Source organism: Asterias amurensis, chromosome 6, assembly GCF_032118995.1.
Source record: "Asterias amurensis chromosome 6, ASM3211899v1".
Classification (NCBI taxonomy): Eukaryota; Metazoa; Echinodermata; class Asteroidea; order Forcipulatida; family Asteriidae; genus Asterias; species Asterias amurensis.
In genome coordinates this window covers 12,848,548-12,876,201 of record NC_092653.1, presented here as the reverse complement: position 1 = coordinate 12,876,201, position 27,654 = coordinate 12,848,548, and the positions used below count along the sequence as shown (strand labels likewise).

At 39.4% G+C, this 27,654-nt stretch overlaps 2 protein-coding genes across 3 annotated transcripts; one reads left to right on the top strand and one right to left on the bottom strand.

Annotated features, from left to right (window-relative positions):
• Positions 1 to 66: 66 nt before the first annotated feature.
• LOC139938557 (glutathione hydrolase 1 proenzyme-like) lies at positions 67 to 23,493 on the bottom strand. Of its 2 annotated transcripts, none has more exons than XM_071934129.1 (11): positions 22,889 to 23,493; positions 14,511 to 14,729; positions 13,216 to 13,439; positions 11,044 to 11,236; positions 9,839 to 9,999; positions 8,552 to 8,698; positions 7,763 to 7,899; positions 6,826 to 7,010; positions 5,193 to 5,433; positions 4,182 to 4,295; positions 67 to 3,204 (listed from the first exon to the last, which is right to left on the bottom strand). In XM_071934129.1, exons 1-11 carry the CDS (start codon positions 22,954 to 22,956, stop codon positions 3,058 to 3,060), a joined length of 1,836 nt encoding a protein of 611 aa, XP_071790230.1. In that variant the 5' UTR covers positions 22,957 to 23,493; the 3' UTR covers positions 67 to 3,057. The 2 variants fall into 2 exon arrangements, with proteins under 2 accessions (XP_071790230.1, XP_071790229.1); XM_071934128.1 differs by lacking the exon at positions 22,889 to 23,493 and adding an exon at positions 18,302 to 18,456.
• Positions 23,494 to 26,931: 3,438 nt separating this feature from the next.
• LOC139938216 (perlucin-like protein) lies at positions 26,932 to 27,591 on the top strand. Its single transcript, XM_071933618.1, has one exon. It carries the CDS (start codon positions 26,932 to 26,934, stop codon positions 27,589 to 27,591), a length of 660 nt encoding a protein of 219 aa, XP_071789719.1.
• The last annotated feature ends 63 nt before the right edge of the window (positions 27,592 to 27,654 follow it).

Below are 27,654 nucleotides of genomic sequence, written 5' to 3'. Positions count from 1 at the left end.
AAGGAAAAACACTAAAATTAACCGGGTCTTGAAGCAACAGACTACTAAACGCAAAAAAAAAAATCATTAACCTTTTAATACTTTTAATACAATTTACCGCAACAATGTTGTGTACATGTTTTTTTTTCAATCAGTGCCCGTCAACCGAACTCTAACGACACTTGGCCAACCCATAAAAGTAAACTAGACTTTAGACATTGTCAGTTGAAAGCCACACACACGAAACCGCTCTCTTAAATTGATACACTGACAAAAAATCTCCAAATCATGTTTATCCTTTTGATAAGAGAACACTTCACACTGAGCGCTTAAACAACAATCAAATCTGGGAACGTTTTATGACGAATGCATATCTGAACTGTGCTACCAATAATGATAACTAAAATTAGGGCAATGACGTAAACATGTATAGGCACTCTTGGTGGGTATTATGTGCATGTTTTAATAAAAACTGTTCCCTCATCCCCGCCCTAGATTTCTGATGAAAATAATACACATCGTCTAAATATCCAAAATATCATGCTAAAACATTGTGCCATTTCGAGATACGGTGGATGGTTTGGGTAAGTTTCACTAGACACCCAAAACAGTGCGCTCGTCAGCCGGTGTTTACCATACCTCAGAAGGGGAACATTAAATTGTTTTTCTACCTGAATGTTCTTTTAAAACTCTGTTTCTGAAACAATGTTTAAAATATATAGCGGATATTTTACAAAATATTGTCATTTTTGGAATAAAAGTATACAAATAAGTTTTGGGGAAAAGGATTGTCTTTGTAAAATTAGAAATCTTGTACACGAACGATTTGTGTCATGATGCAAACAAAAATATAATAAACAAACTAAATTGAATAACAGTCATCTTATAGGGTTTTACGTGCAAAGTCTGCTGCCACCCAGCGCCACCGAAACATGTATCTTTATTGTTTTAAAATTAAAGGAATACGTTGCCTTGGATTGGTCGAGTTGGTCTTTGAAAAGCGTTTGTAACCGTTTGTTATAAAATGCATATGATCAGAAAGATGTTGAAAAGTAGAATACAATGATCCACACAAACATGCCTCGAAATTGCACGGTTTTCCTTTTACATCGTCGACCAACACGGTCGGCCATTTATGGATGGCCGACCGTGTTAGTTCGCACAGTAAAAGGCAAACCACGCAATTTCGAGGCAAACTTGTGTGTGGATCATTGAATTCTACTTTTAAAACATCTTTCTAACCATATGCATTTTATAAAAAATGGTTACAAACGCTTTTTATAGACCAACTCGTCCGATCCAAGGCAACGTGTTCCTTTAATGTGGTCACTAATAACTATTCTATGCTTGGTTGGGTTCCTGTGAGAATATAAGACAATGCGGCCTGCAGTTGAACCCATGACCATCCTAATCTAAAATTAAGCGACATTCCACTTGTCAGGATCACTTTCATACTGAAGCATTTTTTTTCTCTGTGAAACAGCCCCTCTAAAATGAGGTATTGTGCTAAGAAAACTGTATCTAAAAACCTTTAAAGCTTGACAATTGAATAATCCTTCGTATTATAATGTATAGTTATAAGAGCTGGTTTTCGATGTTTATAACTTAAATTCTTTCTTAAGCATCAAACTTACAAATTTAAACAGCATTATACTCAACTCATTACAAATAAATTATTATAATAATTCTGTTCACGAAAATTCCTACTCTCAAAGTAATGTTTAAAAAATATCACACACTGTACAGGGGTAGTAAACATTACATTGCAGAATAAGCTTACTTTAGGGGGATAGGTCAACCTCACTTTGCCACCTTTTGCCCATGCGCCATGACCTTCAACATTGAAGCCAGTGTACATGAAGTTCATGGGCTAATCTGAAGGTGGATACAGGATAAAACATAACTCTTTACTGTAATGTCTGATAGCTTATATACTGTTCATTGAGTTCAAACTAAAACCATTATTTCCTGTGACAGTGTCACTCTAAAGAAGTCATTGTTACTTGATTAGTCACAGTATCTGAAAACCAAATTATAATGAAACCAAATGCAACAGCTTATTTCAGGTGTAAGAACCAAAATAAAACAGCATTGTGGCCACATGCTTAAAATTGTGCATGTTTTTTTTTTACTACCTTCTCTTGACGCACAACTGATTCATCCCAAAAATATACGTTTGATCACACAACAAAAGCTATCTCTGTGATCCTTTCAGTCAGCTCTACCAATCCTTAAAAGACAAGGACACATTTGGTAATTGTTAAAGACCGGTCCTCTCACTTGGTGTATCTCAACATTTGCAGAAAATAACAAATCTCTGAAAATTTGAACTCAATTGGTCGTCGAAGTTGCGAGATAATAATGAAAGAAAAGACACCGTTGTCAAACGAAGTTGTGTGCTTTCAGATGCTTGAATTCGAAACCTCAACATCAAATTCTGAGGTATCGAAACAAAGTTCGAATGTTTTGAGAGAAATAACCTCTTTCTCGAAAACGACGCTACTTCAGAGGAAGCCGTTTCTCACAATGTTTTATACGATCAACAGCTCTCCATTGATCGTTAACAATAAGTTTGTATGCTAAAACCTACATGTGTTTTGAGTAACTACTGATAGTGTCCAGTGCATTTAAGTTTACAAATGATAGACAAATCAGGAAACTCAACAATTTCTTCACACTAGAGCACAGAATCAAACAGAAAATCTTAACAATAAAACACTGTTGTACACTATTCTTAATTATTCTAAATGAAAGTTTGAAACCAGTCTTGTTGGGGATTCGAGCCCAAGTTAAGATGTTAGGAATGTTAAGAATTTTTAAAAACAGCTGGCTAGTCTTATCTACAGTCGTCTTTACTTGCCATTTCCACTTGTGAGTGTAGTTTATGAAACCGGTCGAATAGTCTCCTTTCCAGTTCAAATCAATTCTATTCAAATAACTGTAGTAATATCCTAGATAAGACATAACTAAGATTGGCCAGCTCCATAATAAAACAGCTTTTTAAAATACCAATAGGCTAACACCACAATAAAAACAAGTATTCAAAATACTCCCCTAAACTTCCTCAAAGAGTGTAATCTAAATGCCAGCCGGGTAGCCTCCTTTCCGGTCGTCGCTGTATGCATTTAGGAATCCATCTGAATCTCGTAGTATGCCCTGAACCACACAGTTACTACCGGACTCGTAAGGGAAGTTTCCCTTCTCTCTCAAACCGTCAATAACGTCCTATAGAGAAATGGGGAATTCACAAGAAACTTCAAATGTAAACTAGATATTTAAATACAGCATCGGTAAAACAAATAGAGTGTTCTCCTGTTAGTGTTTGTTATGTTTTCCCTTGTGGGTTTACGTAATAATTTGTTGTTACATTATATTCAGGTTCCTTAATACTCAGTACTACTCTGTTACACAAATATCGGGAGTCTCCACCAAACAAACTTCCTTCAGGAGTCTCCCACCACTTAATCATTACATTGATTCAAACCTTATGTGCAGTATTGTGAAGAAAAGTGACTACACTGATGCAAGATTTATACATTCAAAGCCAAATGGAAGAAACATTTCATACCGGATTTCATTTGTTGATATGAAGATTGGGTAACATTTCAAACTTTGTTCAGCTGTAATTTCCGTTGTCTTTCATTGTTTATTCTATTTTATAATTTAATGTAGGCTTTTGCTTTTAAAATATATTTTTAATATATTTTCACAGTCGTTCATGGTGGTCTATTTCTGTTCCCTATTTGATTTTATTTAATCTTCAATGTGTGCTTTAGTAAGTTTTCTTTCCTAAGATGATTCTATTTTTATTGTTAACTTTGTACATATCAGATTGTTTTTTTTATAGGCTATATGAATAATTTCTAATTGTTTTTTATCTTTTCCTGTAATTGGCGGCTCGTCCGCTGTTGGATTGGTCAATAAAATATAATATAATTTTTGTGCAATATGAAATATAACGTGAAATCTGCCACACGGCAAGTGTGGTTTCTTGCCTGTCAGGAAATGCCCTAGAATGCACAAGTCTTTTTATAAAGAAAGGTTGGTCTTTGGCGTGCGCAATTGAGGAACATGACAGACGGACGAGAAAATGGAAACAATAGCGTGAACCGTAAGATGAGTACACAACGAGAAGATAGTACAGTTGTTTTAATTGGACCAAAACTAGCGATTGACCAATGACGTTCCATCTTTGCACTCACCTGATCGTATCCTGCTTCATACGTCACGTTGTTTGGTACAAGTTGATGATGAAGACGTCTGCGTTGGATAGCTTCCTTTATGCCGTCACCGAACCATAATGTATCCGCAGAAACCTGCAAACAAAATAATGTTATGTCAGAAATCATCACATTTAAGGAACACGTTGGCCTTGGATCGGTCGAGTTGGTCTTTGGAAAGCGTTTGAAGCCGTTTGTTATGAAATGCAATGGTTAGATAGGTAATTCAAAAGTAGAATGTAATGATCCACACAGACATGCCTTGAAATTGCACTGTAATCCTTTTACGTGGCGAAGAAACACGACCGGCCATTTTGTGGAGTCAAAATTTTGACTCCATAAAATGGCCGACCGTGTTAGTTCGCGACAACGTAAAGAGAAAGCCGTGCAATTTCGAGTGATACTTGTGTGGATTCTACCTTTAAAATATCTTTCTAGCCATGTGCATTTCATAACAAACGGTTTCAAACGCTTTTCAAAGACCAACTCGACCGATCCAAGGCAACGTGTTCCTTATAGAGTTGAGCCTAGCCACTTCGACAATAGTCCTTCGTTGCAGAGGCTATCCAGTCAACAAATACACCGTGCTGATTGCCAAGTCATGGAGATTTCTATTGGGTGTTTTATTTTGTCTAAACCTTTTGTTTCGTATCTCAAAAGGCACTGTTCATTTTGGTATTTGTTCAAGACCAGTATTCTCACTTGGTGTACACCAACATAACGCAGAAAATAACAAATCTGAAAAACATCCTGAATGCACGAAACTTGCGGGTTCTATAAAAGAGGCTTTATGCCCAAAGTCTTTTATTATTTGAGTGAGAAATTATTTCTTTTTCAAAAACTACACTTCAGAGAAAGCCGTTTCTCACAATGTGTTATACTATCAACAGCTCTCCATTGCTTGTTACCAAGTAAGTTTTGTACGCTGACAATTATTTTGAATCACATGTACTACCAATAGTGTCCAGTGCCTTGAAGGATTTTATGAATTACCTGTGCGACCCCTGTGGTGATACGCGAACCGCCTGACGCCCCAACAACCAACCTGATGGTTCCATCTTCGCTGATAGCTATAACTGGAACCATGGAGGACATGGGGCGTTTTCCAGGCCGGATGAAATTGCTTGGAGACGGTGGAAGACCGAAGAAGTTTGTGGCGTTGGGTTGCGAGAAGTCGTCCATCTCATTATTGAATATGATTCCGGTTCGATTACCACGGACCTTAGAGCCAAAACTAGACAAATATAACAAATTTAATGTGGAAAAAGACGTGATGGATACAGAAATTAAAGTCACTTGGAAATATATATTTTTTTCTTTCAAACATAAGAGTATATGCTTACGAACAATAAAACAATTTTTTTAGTAATTGTTTGTCACGATTTATATGTTTAAAAAACATATAAAGTTGTTTGGGGGACTGACTCCGCCTCCCCCTTTTGTGACGTCATTCAAGGCAGACTTTACCTGCAATACGTATAGTAAACACACGTGCAAAGTACATGTACGTCCAAGTCGTGAGTTGGTACATTTCAAAAAGTGTTTTCTGCATTCAGCAGCAATACACCTGGTCGGCATTGCCGGGAAAAACATTTTTTTTTTGAAACGTACAAACTCACGACTTGGTCCGTAAATGTACTTTGCATTTGTGTTTACTCTACGCATTACAGGCAAAGTCTGCCTCGATTGACGTCACGAACAGCGCCCTCTCGGGTCGGGGTCTACTCTTAAATTTGTAAATAACATAAGAACTGATTTTTTAAAACCTTAGTTAACTGTTTATTCACATTCAACTCATCAAAACACTAGTGACAAAAGCTTTATTTTGAAAAATTCCACTTCCAGGTGACTTTAAGGGAAAACCAATGTTACCATGACATACTTTTAAAACTAAACGACCAAAATGTTGTAAAAAGACATGACGTTACCGAAATAAAAGGAAATGCATTATTTTCATGTTACTACTTTTACTTCTTTTGGAATGGTTTTGAAAGGAAATTTTAAAAAGATTGGATTAATCAATGATCATGGCAAAAATTGCTAAAACCATTGGGAAAGGAAAAACTGTTGGAGTGGCAGTTTCGTGAATGCTAATGTAAGAAAACATTTCCTTATATAAAAAGTGAACAGGCTCTGTTGCAGAAATTAAACATGGTTTGTTTGTTTGGAGTTTAAGTGTTGTGTTTTGGGGCTGGGTTAATGGGCTGAGTTGGATGGATGGATGTGTAACCTCTGACAATCTTCAACCTCCAATATTAAGTCCTTAAACATTGAAAAGATCGAGAGAAAAAAACCTCACCCTTAAATAAACTGTACATAATTATGATTTGTATTGCTACGTTGGATTTCGATGTTACTTTGATTTCGATGTTACATACAACATAGCATTGAATTTTTAAAGCGTCTTTTCATCGAGATCAAAGCGCTGAATAAAGCGAAAGTGGAATCAAAACTACAGCTTTAAATGCATACCTTTAGTAACTATATTGTCAAAGACCAGCATTATCACTTAAACAATAACAAATCTGTGAAAAACTTGACTCATGGTCATCGAAGTTGCAGGAGAATAATGACAGAAAAACACACGCATTTGTACGTCTTCTTGGTATCTCCATTTTATACTCACTATGTATTGACTGTACTCGTCACAGACACGGCATTACCATTGCCGTCAACAACCGACAAGTGTGCCGTGCCACTGTCTGGCCGGTTGAAGTACGATGTGTAGTAGGAAGGATCGTGACTGTCGTTATCATCAATGTGCGCACGCAGCGAGTCGGCATAAGCCTGTGACGTCATGTTGGCTACCAACTGGATAAAGGGAACACGAAGATTAGCTAATTTTAAAATGTATACAGTCAACTGTCGTTGTAGCAAGATCCTGATATTTGCTAAAATATCGCTTACTTAGAGGAAGGTTGTTTGAAAGGCACGTTACACAGAATTTGTTTCGCTAACGAAACAATGGGAGGCTTTTGGGACGCTTGGTGGCAGTAGACTAACCAGGTAAAATCCACTGTTCTCGGTAATGTGCGCATGCTCAAAACTACGTAAACAATGGAAATTTACCTGGTAAGTCTGCTGCCACCTAGCGTCCCAAAGTCTCCTATTGCTGGCAGTGGAAGCACTTTATGTAATCCGCCACGATAACACATTTTACATGACATCGATTATACAAAAATTAATAAAACGCTAACTGGACCATAAACTCCGAACGGGAATTTAGTTTTATTTATTTCTCATCAAAATAATTATGACATTTTCAGAGGGATGTTTTCTACTAACATCATCATAACACCGTGTAAGTTTTATGTAAATCTGTGATCTGTACGATTTTTGTTCATACCGATTATTTAAAGTTCCTTTAAACAAGAGGACAGCAAAACAACGATAAACAAAGCAGTGACAAACCCGACCTTAGATCAGAATGTACTCTTTATCTATGCAGAACCTCTGTATAGGGTGTTCTTCTTTGTATGGGGGGGGGGGGGGGGTTACCTGTATATCAAGATGAGTGACCGACCAAAAATGGATTAACAGACCTCTCAAATAATTCTTCTCACCTCTTTAACGTCCACAAAGTCTTCATCACCGAGGAAGGAGCGTCCGGCGTAAGCAAACTTGAAGGACTCGACCATTCGATGCGTTGTTAAGATTGCATTTTCAGTGTTGGCCATACTCACGGGACTCAATTTATATCCTACACAGAACAGGTGTGAAGGAAGGAAATTCTGATCAGTCTGGGTGAACGAGAGCAACATTATGGGAAGTTTGTTTCATGGAAAACATTCTGGGGTGCAGTGATTCCAAAAATGAAAGATTATACAAATGGTATCATATATATGACACATGGAAGCCCCCGTTGCCGCTCTACTAAACATGTCTGATTCGATTAGGGAGGGGAGGGGCACATTGTCAATGTGAAACAGCAATGCCGAAGATTGGCCTCGAATTGCAACTATACACTTTCTATGCTTAAACTTCCCTCAGAAAGAAATAAACCACGACTTTTGGGGACAATTGGTGGCAGCAAACTTGTCAGGTAAATCGATTGATTGGGGAATAGTGTTTGCATTCTCGAAACTTCACAATGTATTTTTCTTCCGGTGAGTCTACTGCCACCTAGCGTTTCAAAGCCCCGCGGAAGTTATTTCCCCCATTTGGCGACCTGTGAACAAACTTCTTCTGATTGCACCCTCTTTTGATTTATACTCCTCCAGCCCATGTTAATTTCCCACAATTTATAGGGGACAGCGTCTCCGGTGGACAGATTTTCCTCGGACATTGGCATTGGCTAGAGTGCAGAACAAACCCACAAGTCACCCGTCACTCTTATCAGTCAAAGGTCTTACCTTCAAGAATGTTCATTGCCAGTGAAAAGACGGCACCACTCCCAGGGGGAGGAGGTGAGTAGATGTGAACATCGTCAACCACGATCATCAGAGCTGTTCTTCTCTTACATCGGTATTGGGCAAGATCCTCTTTCGTAATGATACCACCTGGTAGGTAAGATTTAATAAAAAAAATGGTTTAGAAGGAATACAAAAACAGGGTTTCGAAAAGACTGGTTCTGTTGAAAAACATTGGACTGATAACATTGTTCCTGCACTTTTGCCAAACCATGTAACTAATAGGCCTAATGTGAGTTTAAAGCCATTATACACTTTCGGTAAACAGTATTGTCCAAGGCCCAGACTTCGTGTATCACAACCTATTATAAAATAACAAACCTGTGAAAATTTAGGCTCAATCGGTCATCGGAGTCGGGAGAAAATAACGGGAAAACCCACCCTTGTTTCCGCACGTTTCGCCGTGTCATGACATGTGTTTAAAATAAATCCGTAATGAGAATTGATATTGTTTTAATGTTTTCTCAAAAAGTAAAGCAATTCATGGAATCATATTTCAAGAGAAGTCTTTCACCATTACCTTCTGTAAACCCTGCAAGTTAATTGTAAATCTGTGAACTTTTTTTTTCTGTTCCGAAAGTGTCTAGTGGCTTTGACGCATAGAAATTAAGAATTTAAAAATGTAGTAAAGGTTTGTCCGTACAAAGAAAGTGCTTATTTTGGCGCCATCTAGTACACTTCGTATCGTTTAGACTTTGTGCACCGTGCGCATGATTACCAGACGTTCAACTGAAACGTCACTCACAGCCCGAGTTTTTGCCAAACAAAGTTGGACATCTATGGAAAGCCAAAAATGCAAAACACAAACGTATGGCCGCAGTTTGTGACAATGTCACATGATTTGTATTCGAAAACTATTGGTTTTTTTTACTGACACTTTGCAGATAATGTTGAATTTTGTCTCAACATCAGTTCTGTTAACACGGTTTAACGTTTTTCTACCGTTCGACGGTCCATACAAACCAAGGCGGTTTGTTTATCAATAGACCCCTATTTTTTATTTTAAATCTTCGGACATAATTCTTTGTTGGCAGGGGCCGTCCAGGGTAAGGCAAAAGTTTTAAAAACTGTCATCAAAGCGATGTGCCCTCCCAGACCCCTCCAACAAAAAACATACGATGACACTAGCCCAAAACATCGCCCCGTTGATGCCCAAGAAGACCTATTGGCTTAGAGTAGTGCACCGATTTACATTCTTTGATCTCAGGGGGTTATAAAAATAGCTCCAACCTCTTTCTTCAACATCTGCTACAATATCGTCTGCAAGATCGCCTCCGTAGAAAGCATCTCCGCCCTCTAGCGATATTTTCCTGTACGTCTCTGCCAGTTTAGGTCTCGTCATCTTATCACCTTCACGAAGTAGACCGCCTGTGCTGTTCAGAAAGATCTCGCTGTAACACATTATAAATGAGAAAATGGCAGTTATATAGCAATAATGACCAGGGGCCGATTTCACAAAGAGCTAAAATTGATCTTTTAAGAAACTACAACAGTGTTAAGTTAAGTGTGATGTCACAATACATATCACTATAGTAATACTGAACATTATTATTTGTCTCTTTTTTTATGGGGCAGTTCTAAAGAAAATTTGGGGCTTTGGCTCATGTTTTGGTGTCATGAGGGAAATCAGTCCCTGGGAGATTCTGTCCCCCATGGGAGACGTACATGGGCTCAAGGATGATGAGTCAAAAGCTGGCGCTAATATAAGAAGTTCGTCGTATGAAGGGCAGAATCTATGGCCCTTTTCGAACCCATGGCTTCAGCTTTGGATTCGGCTCGAAGCTCTGTTCTCTCGTCTGAAGCCCTGAGCGCGTAGATACCCCAAGCACGCACAAACTGTAAAAACATCCGGGGGGCCAAGCTAGCCTGAGCCGAATCCAAAACCGAAGCCGTCGTTTCGAAAAGGGCCTATGGCTTCGTCGGAACCGAGCACTTTAGTTCGGCATGGGGCTTTGATTTTTTGTTGAGGAGAGAGCCTCCATGAACTATTACCGAGCGAAGCCTTGAACAAACCGAATGTACATTTAATCCTGAACCGATTGGAATATAAATTCACTTGTTTGTAACAACTGAGAGAAAATAATCCAGATCATAATCAAACCATCTTGAAATGAATTATAACGAGAATGTGATTAAGGATTTAATAAACACAATTTGACTAAAAGCGCGATTTGAACAAACGATTACAGTATAAATTTGCCGGCACTCTACCACCTGAGCTATCAATAGCACTATGCTGGCGTTCTCATATTTTCGGTAAATATCTTTGCTCGGGGTGTGCCGGTCAGAACCCATACAACCGTGAACAGACGTTTATCTAAAAATGACTGAAAAACAAACTATTTTATACGGAACATAGGTCAAGAAGAATAATTATTAACAATAATTTAAGATTAACCATGAACTCATAGAGCAAGTTCAAGAACTATACACACCGCATGCTGGCGTCCGCCTTTATAACGTCCTCTTGAGCTGAAATGGCAGAAGCGAGTGCCCTCCCAACTTGAAAACCTTTCTCAGCTAAAGAAATGGATGGTTCGAATAGCTCCTGCCACGTTAAGACTCCATAACGCTGATGGGCCAGCCAGTAGCCTGCTATCTCCCCTGGAACGCCAATGGCTAAACCACCTGCATGAATTGGGAGGTAAAACGAGGTTACTTCTCTCTAAAGTGATATCGTTGGTCAGAGCATTCGTTCGATTTATTCACAGGGAACATTTCGAGTTTTTTTTATTTCATTTCCAAAAGCAGTTATTTATATTTTCTGCATCATCTACTTCTAGCTTCCACTAGCTTCCACTGTTTTTTTTACCAACTTTTCAATTCAGTTCAATTCAATTCAATTCAATTCAATATTTTAAATCGTTTGAGTTAGTTAATTATTCAAATAAAAATACACGATAGAAGTTAAAATGACTAATGTTGACGTGACCTTTCATTCGTTTTTTAAGGGCATGAATATACAAAAGCCCGTTATTTTTGGTGGCATTGTTTTCGAGACTTTTTTTTATTTTATTTTATATTTTATTTTTATTAGAGCAGTTAATTTTATTTTTAAACGCAGTTTTTTTTAACAAGAGAGAATGTTTTATTCGAGAGAAGTTATTTTTATTTTCGCAGACAATAAAGCCCTTATATGTGAAATAATGCACACTCCGTATTGTACAAATATTGGCTTGTTTAAAGTCGCGACAGTGTTATCACCCAAAAGAAAACAAAATCCAGTAGTCAGTCCTATTATGGTGACAGAGAACACAGATTAAGCCGGCCACCTTTGTAGTCTTATCTATCTTCAATGCCATAAATTCACCCAAAGTCGAATGCACAAGACAAAACTCTACAAAACCCACAAATTTTATAACACTTCCCGAACTCATGTTACCTTGCACCGAGTTGTACAAAGTAATACATGTGTAAAACGCCCACCCTTTTGTTTAATGTGTGATTGGTTGTAAGAGAAGGGGTAGTAAAGGGAATGTACACACTTGGTTATTGTCTGAGACCAGTCTTCTCACTTGGTGAATTCCATCATGTGCATAAAATAAAAAGCCCGTGAAAATTTGAGCTCAATCGGTCATCGAAGTTGCGAGAAAATCATGATGAAAAACACCCTTGTAGGACGAATTTGTGTGCTGTCAGGTAGGAATTAAAGACTTCTAGCTAGAAGTCTTTTAATATTTTAGTGAGAAATTACCTCTTTCTCAAAAACTACTTTACTTCAGAGGGAGTCGTTTCCCACAATGTTTTATACTATCAACAGCTCTCCAATGCTCGTTACCAAGTCAGTTTTTAAATTAATATTTGTTTTGATAACCAAACGTGTACCATTCCCTTTAAGTGTTTGTAACAAATAAAGACGGGAACACCGCGCAGTCGTAAACGATAACTTGTCAAATACAACGACAAACTCATTCTGCATTATTGCTTTTTAGTATTCTTTCTGTTGTTGTCTAATGTTCTTAATGTCTTTATAGACTTGTTGTAAGTAATTTTATATTTTTAATATATGGCCAGTAAAAGTTTTTGTTTTGCTTTGTTTATATTTGTATTTTGTAAGTGTTTTTATACCGAATAAATAATAATAATATTTAATAATAATAATAATATAGTAATAATAATAATAGGGGTCATCTGGGAAAAAATTGAAAATAATCTGAAAGTTAAATGGGCAAAGTATTTACATTGTATCCCTTTTCGTTGGCTCTCAAATATATCTAAAATATAATATTTTGAGGGTCTGCAAAATATTAACGAGTCCGACGCTCTGTTTTCTCCCTATTTTATAGTGGAATTAGGCACCCTGCTAAAACCTGGTTGCGCCATTTCGGTTAGATGTTAAGACACGCATGCTTTACATGTATTTCGAATTCCCCCAAAAATGGCAGACCATGGGCAGAGTGTGTCCACGTATTATGACTTCAGAGCAGAGGGTCAAAATAGACCTTTTCGCAAATACCATTGCGCACGCGGAAACTGTCGAATGATGTGCATGCTGGTCTAGCTAGTGATCAAATTTGATAGCTAGCTAGACCAGCATGCACCTCATTCCACGTACCGAGTATTTGCGATAAGGTATATGGGGTTTGTATTAATACATGTACACTCACCAAATAGAGATGCGTCGGGAGCTTCGTCGGCAAACATATCTTCTGTGGCAGCCGATGGAGCTACTTCCCTGGCATCCAGCATTTCGGTGGTTCCAGTCCTAGCGTTATGGTGCATCATGAAGAAACCACCACCGATGCCGGCACTGTGCGCATTATGGAGCCCGACGCACAGGAGCCCTGCAATGGCAGCATCGGCAGCCGACCCGCCATTCATCAACATGTCCCTAGAATGGAAAACCATTTTCACGTTAGTTGCTTTCCTTGGCTGGATTTCGAAAAGAGCTAACAATTACCTTAAAGGGTTTTGATACCTTTTGTAAATCAAGGTTTTGGGCATGACATGAATCTCTACTCACTGTGAATGATGATGTATGCAATAATATTACATACATCTTCCCTTCTAGAAAGAGGTTCGAAACGTCAGGCCATTAACAATTGTTTGCATTGTTCTATACATACTTTTGGTTGGTGGGCAGGTTGCAACAGCTGTAGTATTTTTTTCTAAAACAATTAAACTGTTGAAGTTGTGTACACACCAACTGAGAATACTGGTCTTTGACATTTTTACCAATTGTATCCAATAAATAAACCCCAATTGATCATTCATTGCATTTGAACTGGTTTTGTGTGGTCAATTCACTACGCCAGCCAACAACTTGAAGTATATAGATAGCAAAGGCCATAAAACTGTAATGTCCTGTTTTACGGCAATTATGATTGCAGTGTGATGCTAATTGTTGTGTCTCTCATCACTTTCTATTGAGTGAGGCATAGTCCAATAATGCATTATTTCCTTTCTTTTCTTCTTGTTTTTTCCGTGGGATGGTCTGTTGAAATAAGCACTTAGCTATCCCTATGGGATATTATGCTTGTTTTTCATGGGGTACTCCTTAAAAAAAGTTAACAAAATAAAAAAGTAAACTTATGGCCGAGTAAAAAAGGAAACATGTTTAGCGTCCGGGTTTCTCAAAAAAGGAAGGAGGGGCTTTTTATTTCAAGATGGTTATTTAAAAATGTCAAATATCCATTGTTTTGTCTTTTGCTCAAACACACAATACATAAATGAAACATTTTGGTCAAGACATTCAGACAAGACATTCAGATTGTTTTAGCTGAGATCGTTTAAAATAACCCTTTTTTCATTTTCATAAATAAAAAAAGAATAAATAAAAAAAAAAAAAAAAAAGTGTGCATAATTTAAAAAAAAAAAAAAAAGAAAAAAAAAAAGGGAGGCGGCCTCTAAAAAAAGGAGGCGTTTCTTTTGTTACTCGGCTTATTACGTAGTCGAGCTATACCTTCCTATTTCTGAGCATGCTCCAGCATCGGCCGCCACAGCGGCCTTGGCGTATTGATATTGACCACTCGGACCCTCTGGTGTCGGTGCATCGGTGATTTTGATGATGACGTCATCTATGTCTTTATAGTAGTAAAGTAATCCCAAAGTTACTGTAGTTGCTGCTGCCACAAGAAACAAGAAAGCAAAGGCGAACTGCCATTTCCGGACAGCGCTTCTTCTGGAGGGTAATAAAAAAGGGAACAAATGTAGGATTTGAAACTTTGCATTGTGGAAATGCGATATGGGAAGGTTTGCGGTAACACCATGTAATGACTATCCCAAGAAGACGATCAGAGCATATACTGATCGAAATGTCGAGTTGAAACCAATGGTTCTTTTCAGAACCACCCCAACTCATTAAGAGGAAAAAATGTGTAATCTTCAAGGAGTAAAACTGGTAGCGGTCGAGGAATTAAGATATACAGCCTTGCGTTGATGATGTTTGTATTGCACTGTTATAACCTTTGCTTAACGACGTTATCGTTAACTGAGCTGCAACATCATGCCACTGGTGTTGTAAATCTGTGAACCAAGATAAGATATAGCATTTATAAATGACATCGGACTATAACTTGTAAGCTATTGTATTCTTGCTTACAGCTGAGAAGCTGAATGGCGAACTACGCAGCTACAGTGTGGTGCACCCGTAAGCATGTTACCACATTCAAGGACCACGGAGCCTGATCCGAAGTATGAACAAAACAGAGAGCCTTGCTGGCGGAAAAAAACTGTTGCACAAGAACAAATCACATTGTTGCACAACTCAACACACATAAGATGTGGCCTTAGCCGGGGCGGGAACCAGGGTCACAGAGTGGGGACGGTTGACCTATACGGTAGACACACCGTGTTCTGTTCTTATTTCTTTGATTTGAAGACACTGTACACTATTGGCAATTGTCAAAGACCAGTCTTCTCACTTGGTGTATCTCAACATAATAACAAACATGTGAAAATTTGAGCTCAATCGGTCGTCAAAGTTGCGAGATATTATCGAAAGAAAAAAACACCCTTGTCGCACCATGGTCACACGAAGTTGTGTGCTTTCAGGTGCTTGGTCTCGAGACTTTAAATCTGAGGTCACGCAATCAAACTTGTGAAAAATTTCTTCTTTCTTGAAAACTAACGTCACTTCAGAGGGAACTGTTTCTCACAATGTTTTATACTATGAACGTCTTCCCATTACTCGTAATCAAGAAAGGTTTTATGCTAAACATTACCAATAGTGTCCACTGCGTTTAACGGTAGTGTCCACTGCGTTTAACGGTAATCTAATTAATATACTCTCGCCTTTCGAACACTGTTTATCTCGTGCTTGTTCTCTTGCTCTTATTCACATTTAAATTTTTCACATCCCCGGTGCCTATTTACAACCTAAAAATCAAAATGTCAATAAAAAGGCCAGATATGTAGTCTGGTACCCATGATATTCCGGGTGACTTCCATGCATGGATCTACAATCCCGGCCAAAATGCTTGGGCCACCCTTTCCTGATACAACAGTTCCCTGTGCACTTCTCATTCACCTTCACATTCAAAACATTTGCCCCCCCCCCCGCCCCCCGCTCAATGTTGACTGTAATTCGGAACACAGTCGGCAAATGGAACCAACATTGAAAGGGGGCAGGGGGGCCCAACGAGTTATGGCCGGGATTGTAGCTTCTAGGCTACCCACGGGCTAGGATTGTGGGCGCGCTATGGCGGTGTGTGGAATAGCGGTGTATGTGGGACTGTGGAAACGAGTGTTTGTGTGCTTTGCGAACGTGTTCCATCGACCAAGGGCGTTTCATTTACTACAAGGACGGTTTTGCACGGGGCGGACACAACTGGATATGCAAATGTGTCCGGGCGGACACAATTGCATTATGCATCAGCGTCCGGGCGGACACGATTGCATATGCAAAACCGTCCGGCGACCATGATTGCATGCAATCATGTCTTCCGGATATTGTTGCATAGAGGACATAATTGCATGCGACACCGACCGCCTCTTCGGACACTGACAGAGGTCTCGAAAAAAATCCGACACTGACAGAGCTGAGACCTATGCTCTAATTTACAGGCGCCGTACATCGTTTCTTCAATCTTAACAGCTGTCAAAGATGGGCAAATAGGCTTACTCCATAATGAATTACTATGAACCGTTTCTTCTGCCAGTAGGTATGCCCATGGTGGTTGGCCTATCGGAATGGAACCTTAAAAGTTGGTTTGGCTGGTGTTGTGTCAACATTTGCCCCCAACGGGCCTCCAATGTGTTGTGGAACAACTTACCACGAATGAAGAAAACAGAAAATGGACATAACGGCTTTGAACTCTTTGTATATAAGATTTAAAGAGCGCATGCGTTCGTTAGAACATGGTAAGGGGAACTTGGGGATTTGGGGGTTTATTGTATTTTTAATAAACAAAATAACATTATACCACCCAGGGTTGCATACGTCAATTAAGCTATGGTTACACGCAGTTCACACGAGTCACTTAGCAGCTCCCAACCAATTTGTGTGATCGTTAGGGTGATCATGGTGATTATTAACCAAACAAGCGAGGAATAGATGGAAAAGTGATAACCGATCTACCCATACATTTGTGTGATCTGTTTACCCCCATTGTTTGATTGGGGTCGGTTCTCTCGAGAAACACTACGAGAATAGTGTGAGTTGACAGGTAAATATAATACATTGTCGTCATCTTTGTGCAATGTAAACATCGACTCTGGAAACGCCTAGCTACCTTTCTGCTTCCATACACATACCATAAATACCAACCATAAAGTACCATAGAGCATGGAGGAAGAAATCTATTTTCTTCCTCCATGCATAGAGCAAGTACCAATGGTTTCTTCCTCCATGGACCCTTGAACCTTAGAGGTATAGCTTGGACCGTTTGGACTAAACTAGGTTCAGTAGTTGTGTTTTAAAACCAGCTCAAACCTAACGAGCCTAGACTTGTGGACAAGTCGTTAAAATCTGTCGCGGTGATAGCGTTGCGACTCTAGATTCAGAATCTCCCCGCGATTCCCGCGGTATTCTCGCGAGACTGCTGGCCCCACGAGACTACTGCTCTCACGACTACAGTCCGAGTGTCCCTTTGTTTAAAATTGAGTGAAAAAGTGGTGGTGCCATACAGAAGGTTATCCAAGTGTCCACCCCCCCCCCCCCCCAGTTAGAAAGAAAATATTACGACAAAGTAGACCCCTCATCAGTGATAATGGGTGCGTTCGTTTAGCTTCCCTGGGTCGACCCCGGTGTGTAACGGGGTTTTTTTTCTAGGACGAACGTGGGTTATTATCTGCACACGTTCGTCCTGAAAAAAAACCCGCCACACGCCGGGGTCGACCTGGGGAAGCTAAACGAACGCACCCTACATTCACATTTCCGTGGTGTTCTTTCGCGAATGCTGCGGCTAGAGGTGCTGTATTGGTACCCGTCGTCACTCCCTCGCGGTCTGTTTTGGGATCAAATGAAGAGTAAAAGTCAATATAGGAATCGAGACCTCAATAATCACGAGTCATGACAATGTGAAATAGTTTTGGTGAGAAAGACATGCAGGTCCTGAAGATTCATTGAAAATGCGCATTGATGATCATTTTTGCAATGTCATTGTGTACGTAAATCGTTGAACAAATTTGTGTTGACTAAATATATATAAGCCGAATTAAGCTTGAGCCAACACTGTTTTTGTATTTTAACATGGGTTGAACCCCGATAGCTATAAACAGGAATATTTATAGTCACGTAGTGGAAAGACTTACATAACCGCAGCACGCCCAACCTTTCGCCCCTTTCCCTTGACGATAAGGGGACCTTCTTCTTCGTCCCATTCCATGTCAGTGTCAGTGTCATCAGCACACTCCGTCGTCGTCGTCGTCGTCATGCTTTTACCGGGTGACGTAATTGTACAGCGTTTTCTAACAACACACAAACCCATATGGGTCGAAAGTGCAGATTGCAGATTCCAGAGTCAATGGTGTTCCAGCATGTTGACTTGAACAATGGTGCACACATCATCATAGCTCAATTCGACCTATTCAACCATAAGAATTGCACGCAGGCCACTGGGTACGAATAAGGGCATTTTCTGACTCAAAATGAACTTATTTTTGCAAGAATAGAAACGTTTGCAGTGGTTGCATGCGGTGCACATTTTTACTAGCGCTCATGCAGTATAGGGGCTACTATATTCCCCGTTTTTAACAAGAAGAAAATGTCATGCAAATTAAATGTTTGTGCTTAGCGGCTCTATGAAATTGGGCCCTGGTTACCATCAGCCTAAATGATATTTAGTTTACATTGTTGTTTTGTGCTACTTTGTTGTGTACTTTGCATACTTGGACATTTTCATAACACTGTGGTGTTAAACTCAGGATAAACACTCATACTCCGGTATGCAACTTTAAACTTGTCCAAGTATTACAGGCTACATTTTTTATTTTTTAAAGATACAATTTCACAAGAATTGTAATGGGATGATATTCAGGCCCCAACTTAGCTTGTCCAGCTCGGACTGTGGCAAGTCTAGGGGTGTGCGGTTGACGCTGTGTGATCATCGAATTAAAGGCACTGGACACCTTATTGTCAAGCACTTGTCTTCTCACTAGGTGTTAAAATAACAAAACTGTGAAAATTTGAACTCAATTGGTCGTCGAAGTTTAGATAATAATGGAAGAAAAAACACACTTGTCGCACAAGTTGTGTGCTTTCAGATGCTTGAATTCCAGAGCAAAGACTACGTTACTTCAGAGGGAGCCGTTTCTCACAATGTTTTGCTCGTTACCAAGTATTTTTTATGCTGTTATAATTATTTTGAGTAATTACTAAAGGTGTCCTGTGGTGGGTTTCACAAAGAGTTAGGACTAGTCTTATCTCGAGTTAGGACCAGTTACTCGTCCTAACTTAGGAATATCCATGCAATCTGTGTATCTCCTAGGACTAGTCCTAATAGCCCTAACTCTTTGTGAAATCGACCCCAGTGCCTTTAAGAGAAGGGACATACAACAATGGAGGCAGAAATACCACTGATTACGGGGGCATTTTGGAAGTGTTGTCATGTGACTACTGACCATACCGGAGAACGTGTTTGACCACTTGACCACAACAGAGGAAATTGCTGTTGTGCCTTCTACCATATATAAACTACATATAAACTGTTTATAATCACACCCCCGGCTATAGCTTACCATTACACTACGCTACCAGTACTACTGTACTAGAGGAAACAGACAGTCACCGTTTATTTAAGAGATCACTGGGCGTATTAATTGCAACTGGCGACCCCTCGAAATCAAGAGTTATTTCCCATTCTGGAAACGGTGTGGTCTCGCATAGATATATTTTTAATTCTACAACTATTTCTCTGAAGGAACCTGTTAGCGCACGAACGAGTTATAGAAAACTAAAGACGAAGGTGCAGGATTGGGGTGGGAATGTAAAATACTATAAATGAGTGCCATTCCAGCTAGCAATTGTTTTGTTATTATCATTGATGGCAAAGGTTAAAGGGTATATGTACTTTTTCCTAACAAAAAACACAATGTCCACAGATTTATATTAAACTTACACAGTTTGAAGATCATGATAGTAGAAAGCTTCCCTTGAAATTAAACTTACTGAGGTACTGTAGTTTTTGAGAAATGAGTAAAAGTAATAATTTTTGTCTCAGTTTTAGCATGTAAAAACGTATTAACCAGTTATGCTATGGTTTTGGTATAATATCATAACTGGTTAAGGGGATTTTACATGCTAAAATAATTTTGGTCTCATGAGACCAAAATTATTTTGTGACTTGTTTTACTCATTTCTCAAAAACTACACAACCTTAGTTTGTAATATTTGAAGGGAAGCTTTCCACCATAATTATCTTCAAACCCTGTAACCCAAATCCTTTATATTGTTGAATTATAAGAGAGTTGCTTGCTGAAAAGTCTACCGGGGCACATTTCATATTTCAGTCCGACTACTCCCTATCTAACGCCCTCGGGCTCTCTATACAATCTCCTGTAAAGTGCAAGACATTTCCTGGAAAATAACTTTTACAGACATTATGTTGAAATCCAGGCAGAGCTTTACCGGGCGGTACACTTTCAGTCCTGCATCCTCACTGCTTTTTACGAAAAGGTTGCGGTAACCTGTTTCATTGCGATATACTATTTTGTTGACTATGTTAAAGGGAAATTGTGCCTTTCGTTTATTGAACCGTTCGATGGTTTTAACCGTGATACAATTTAGATGTGGGCGCGTTTTGAGACCATCGCCGAACATCCGGAGCGGTTATGTCCACGTTTGAAAGACTAACCCGTAATTTGAATACATACTACCAAAGAAACGTATCTGATGACAGTAACTTTTCCAGACTCAATTTTTTTTAGGACAACAAATAATATAATTTCTATATCCACCTACCTTCGAAGCGAAATGGCTCCAGATATGTTTTATACTATCGAAAATTGTTGTACTTCTATCAGTAAGTTTTATACCATAAGAACCACAACCACGTCAGCGCATAGAGACTCTCCGAGATAGTGCCATTATGCGTTTTACAGTAATGTATTATTTTTATTATACAAAATATGTATACCTTTCCCAAAAAATCATCTGTAAATATTGAAATCTTGTGTACATTCCATGGAAGCAGTGGTTTAAGCACAATATGAAAAATGAAGAAAATGTCAAAATTAAAAAATATTTGCAGACTGCACCAACCGAACATTTTTGTTAAAGACACTGGACACTATTGGTAATTGTCAAAGACCAGTCTTCTCACATGGTGTATCTCAACATATGCATAAAATAATAAACCTGTGAAAATTTGAGCTCAATCGGTCATCGAAGTTGCGAGTTAATACTAGTGACAGAAAAAACACCATTGTCACACGAAGTTGTGTGCTTTCAGATGCTTGATTTCGAGACCTCAAATTAATTCTAAACTTGAGGTCTCGAAATCAAATTATATGGAAAATTACTTCTTTCTCCAAAACTATGTCAATTCGGAGGGAGCCGTTTCTCACAATGTTTTGTACTATCAACCTCTCCCCATTACTTGTTACCAAGTGAGGTTTTATGCTGATAATTACTTTGGGTATATACCAATAGTGTCCACTGCCTTAAAGCACAATATGAAAAATGAAGAAAATGACAAGATGAAAAAAAAATACATTTGCAGACTGCACCAACCGAACACTTTTGTTAACAGTGCTGGAACAGATGACCGCATAGAGCAGGAATGACGCAGCAGAATCCACACGTTCATATCGTATAGGGTTCTAGACTGTTTTTTGGGGGGTATGTATTAAAGGAAGGTACACGTTTGGTAATTACTCAAAACAATTATGAACTTAAAAACTGACTTTGTAACTAGCATTGGATTGCTGTTGATAGTATAAAACATTGTGGGAAACGACCCCGCGCCTGAAGTAACGTAGTTTTTGAGCAAGAGGTAATTTCTCACTAAAATAATAAAAGACTTCTAGCTAGAAGTCTTTTATTCCTATCTGAAAGCACACAAATTCGTCCAACAAGAGTGTTTTTTCTTTCATCATTTTCTCGCAACTTCGATGACCAATTGAGCCCAAATTTGAACATGCTTGTTATTTTATGCTTATGATGGGATACACCAAGTTAGGACAATGTTCTTTGACAATAACCAAACGCGTACAGTGCCTTTTATGTAGGCCTAATGCTAATTTATAGGCAAAACTATAAATGAAGATAAAATAAAAAAGACATTCGTGAACGTTACAGTTGATTAAAATGGCTACTTGGAGAGAAAACAGCAGATCACTGTTTCGGTATTTTCATCAGAAAGGTCGTACCCATCCAAGTTTAGCGAATACGACAGCCGTTCAACCGTATTTCTGGCCGCAGCATTCATCACGGAAACCCAAACTTTTAATCGACCCTTAGAAATATGAAGAATGATTCAGGCAAGAGTCGTTTCTCATCATCAAATGAATGTTTTTGGCAAAGATTTATCAAAACCGTTTGATCTGGAAGGGAATACTATCTCAGAACATTGCTTCTTAATTGAGCATGGAGGTAGAATTATTCTACCACCTCCATGAATTAAGAAAACGAAAACATATGAGTCTATGATCATTGAATGGAGGTTGGAGAGGAACTTTTGCTCTGATCTTCCAGCAAGTCGTTTTTTATTACCGTGAAATATAATCGAAGTCGATGTCCACATGAAAGATGATGAAGGCCGGCCACATCAGTCCAGAGTCAGACAATATTGAGGTACGAAATGACTTGGGTCGAAAATAATGACTTGGGTACGAAGTGACCGACATCGATTGAGCTATTTATAGCTCAATGATCTTATTAACCTGAAGTTCCATGCTTACCCTTGTACTTGAACCTCCTCAATCTCCATCGTCAACTGCTGTGTTGATTTCCCGTTTTCAGTCTCCATTTTAAAATGATTTTAAGAAGTATAATAGAAGTTCATGAATCCCTTGGACCGGGCATCAATAACCTGAATGCACGACGGGGGTGTTTCACAGTGAATGGAGGTATCACGCCTTTGATATCCGGACCCAGCTTTCTTCAAAGCCTTTGTGTGAAGAGAGATTAGAAATGCCAGTTAAACAATCAACCACTCACGGGTAGCCCAACTTCGGCGAACTGGTGCTCGTCGCTGTACAATGGCCTGGAGATAACACCAGTGAAACGACACCAGTGGTGCCAAGTGTTTCTGTCAAAATGTCACACGAAACTTCTAGATGATAATACAAAATGAACACGTGAATTGCTTTATGGTGTATCTATCTGTTCAAGAGCGTTGCTACGGGTGTGGCGTTGCTGTTAAACGATCTTTGACTCCACTAAAACTTTGTCTGTACGTGCATTGTTCGTGAATGGAGGTAGCTAGGATAGAAGAAGTTGGAACGTCCCCCACTTTCAGATAACCATGGTTGATTCTTGTGACTCGGAAACTTAAATATCCCCCAGTCTCAAGGGGTTGGAGTGCAAAGGTCAGATAGCAGGCACACGTCTTCAGTATGATGCAACCACATGCACAGAGAGGGGTCCAACGCATAATCCGTCCTCTATCCTCGTGGTTCTATCTGAGATGACACAAGTGTTTTTGTTGGACAATAATCAAATTTTATTTAAAAAAACAACCACCGAATACCATGTTACTATCAGCCAAAACTGTACACGGGTGCCTCTCAAATAAAGCGTGTACAATTATTGTGTCTTATGCAAATAATTATACAGTGCCGTATTTTTAGTAAATAAATTGACTTTTATCGTGTTTAATGTGCGGCGATGAGTGGTTGAGCGTCAGGGCGGTCGCGGTAGGTAAATAATATTCACGGTCATATTATTGGGTTGATATGCCATTTTTGGGTAGCGATGTGTGTGTATAAAGCGGACTTTGCTTAGTCACTGGTTTTTAATGAGTTTGTGTATACGTGTGTTTTACATATAAATTTGAAAACAACTTATAGGCCTCTACCACTCAAAATAATCCATCATTGTACAAAAATATCCGTAAAATTTACGGCACTTTACCTGGCAGCTAAGGTGTCAGGTAAAGTGCCGTAAAATTCACGGTGGAAGTTTTGTAAATTGCGCCTTGATGAAGGGGTAGTTTGCAAAACTTCCACCGTGAAATTTACGGCACTTTACCTGGCACCACCGTGAATTTTCGGCACTTTATCTGGCACCCTAGCTGCCAGGTGCCGTAAATTTCACTGAGGAAGTTTTGCAAACTACCCCTTCACGGCATAATTTGCAAAACTTCCACGTAAAATTTTTGGCACTTTACCTGGCAGCTAGGGTGCCGGGGGAAAAAGTGACGTAACTTTTACGGAAATTTGTTACATGCTGAAACCCACTATTCTCCTCTTGGACAGAAGTACCACATCCGAAGACGCAGAAAGAGAAAAGAATAAGAAAGAGAGGAAGAAGAGAAAATCTTCGAACGAGTTCCTGAGAACACAATTAAAACATGCAGTCACGACACAATGATATAAGTGTCACATGAATCGATTAAAAAATAACGAACGAACTCCCCCCCCCAAAAAAAAAAAAAAAAAATGCACCAAAAAAACCGACGCCTTCGAGAAAAAATTTCTTAAGAAGGACTGTAAGACAAGTGAGACTTTTATAGACTTAATTAATAAAATATTAGCACTAGAGCTAAACCAAACCAATACCTAAATGTTACCTTCACATAGGCCTACATAAATGTATGGAGATAGTGACAAAGCAGGATTCAAACAAAATCAGCTTAAACACGTGTATACATTTCAGAATGGGGACAATAATTATCAATAATTGTTCTACAAGAATAAAGAAACAAACGTTTAAAAAAAAATCTAATCAAATCAAAGAAGAACACATCATCGAAAACCCCACCTTTAGGCTGGTAATGGCCTTTTTGAAACCACGGCGTGTGCTTCCAGGCTTGGGCATATTGTCAGGTTTAGTAGTATTGTAAATGTACGCTTTCTTTATGTGGAGTCAATCGTAGTGGACGGAGCCCAAGCCCAACCTAAGCACTGGTTTCGAAAAGGCATTTGGACCTGGATTAAAGTGCCTAATCTAATGAGGATTAAAAGTACGCTGGCTTGGCAGAAGATTCTGTCACCAGAGATTCTGTTCCCCGCCCCCCCCCCCCCCACGGCGAACTGTGCACAAACCACGCAAAAATTATTCCTATAGCGCCCTCTTCTGAATCCTCTATGGTGATTTCCCATAATGGGGGACATAATCTCTAGCAGTCTACAGAATCTGACGTCACATTTCGAGGCTCGTGAATAACGCCAGAGACCGGCCCTCTAGACGGCGTGTACATTCAACTTTGACCTACATTCAGTTCACATAGGGTGCATTCATTTAGCTTCCCTAGGTCGACCCCGGTCTTCCCCCGGTGCGTTTGAATAGCTTTGACGTCATTCAAGGGGCTCACCTTGGTCAGCCCCCTATGGCCTGCTTGTGGAGTGGCTCATTTGGGGGTGAACAGAGGTGCAAGAGCTTCACCACGAGAGGGCGAGTGTGATCGTTCGATTAGCTCTTGTCAGGGCCTCACCCGAGTGAGCACCGCGGGGTCGACCCAGGGAAGCTAATCGAACGCACCCATAGAGATACGCATTCAAATTCTTCACCAACATTACATGCTAGTACATGCAGCTGTTGATAGTATAAAAATATTATGAGAAACGGCTCCCTCTGAAGTAACGTAGTTCTCGAGAAAGAAGTAATTTTCCACGAATATGATTTCGAGACCCACTGATAGATTTTGAGGTCCCGAAATCAGGCATCTGAAAGCACACAACTTCGTGTGACGAGGGTGTCATTATTATCTCGCAACTTCGACGACCAATCGAGCTCAAAATTTTCACAGGTTTGTAATTTTGTGCATAGTTGAGATACACCAAGTGAGAAGATTGGTCTTTGACATTATTACCAATAGTGTCCAGTGTATATTACACACACAGCTTTCTAAACCCAATCGTCCACCTCGATAACAATGCATTTAAAAATACTAACAACATTAGTTACTTATGTTTATCGAAATATTATTGTGCTTTACCCTGGAAAGCGCCCCCTATATTTTGTGAACGCGGACTCGTGGCTTGGCGATTGCAGTCACTACGGGGTTTTGCGCATTAATTGAGTTCAGAAATATGAACAATTAATTGTTTGTGCCTTTTCTAACTTTATATGGATGCTATAAGAATACTGGGGAGATGTGGAGAAAAAAATAGCTTTGGACAACAACAACCTGTACAAATTTGATAATAAGTGGACTGCTCTTGAAACGACCTTTTTTAAATAAGATGCCAGGTTACCGGGTTGTCTGTTTTTTTCGGGGGGGGGGGGGTTTGCCCCCTCTTTGTTTTTCCTTGGTATGTGATTTGTACTTGTTTGTTGTATCGTACATGTTTGTGTAAACTTGAGCATTGCCAAAAAAAAAAAAATAAAAAAAATACAGATTTCGCGACTTTGCCTTTCATTTTAGAGGGAAAGATTTAAGATAAAAATGGGAACGCCAAGCTTTAGGATTAAAATTAAACAATGGAAGATTCTGTACAGACCTAATTAGGTAAAGGGTAGCAGGGGACCACTAAAATTGCGTGCACAAAACAAGCTATTTTGGCAGGTAACCATCCAACCTCATTGTTTAATGCAAGTCAATATTAAGCAACATATTGATTTATATTAATACGTTTACAATGGTATTACCCAAAGCTGGTTTTGATTAAATCTGGATTCGACAATTCGGCTCCAACGACAACGTTTCTAGTTTAGAGCGCCAGAGAGCAGCCGTTTCTAAACTCGACTGTTATAACTTATTGGAATTGGTTGTATCGCTGTCTACATTTTAGTCCTCATTTGATTTATTCTTGTAGCGTTATTCCTGCCATACAGAATCATGAACATTATTCAAGTAATTCTTGCACTGTATGTTTGTTCTGGCCATATTTTGGCTGAAGTTTGCCCTCTTGATTGGCACCGATACGGCGAGTCATGTTACTTCATTATAACTGACATGATGGATTGGTTTGAAGCAAATCGCACTTGTGCCGAGTCACGAGCAAACCTAGCCATCCCAACCTCTCAATCCGAACAGGATTACATATGGGAACTATTCATGAACGAGTTTGACCAGACACCAGACACCAGTCTCTGGATTGGTTGTAATGACATCGAGGAGGAGGGAAAGTGGCAGCAATGCCCGTTGAAGGGTGATACCAATGGATATGGGAATTGGGCAGACGGAGAACCAAACAATATGCCTCAATCAGATTGTGTCAAAATGTGGGATACAGGTAATGGCCAATGGGACGATACTCAATGCAGTCGTAAAGACATTTACGCAGTCTGTGTGCAACATGTGAAGATCACACCGGTATCCACCACGCTGCCCGACATTAACGGCCGCCTCACTCCTCAGTGCCTGCTACACCACATCATGAAGGAGCTAATCGGCAATGGTGTTACGTCGTGCGGCAAGTCTTGCCGATCACACCCTCGATGTCACTCCTTCAAGCTGATGGAACAAGATTGCCCACCTGGTAACAAGACAACTTAGAAACGACTGACGTAGACAATGATGGAGGTATCTATGACCACTTGTTTGAAGTATATGAACCTC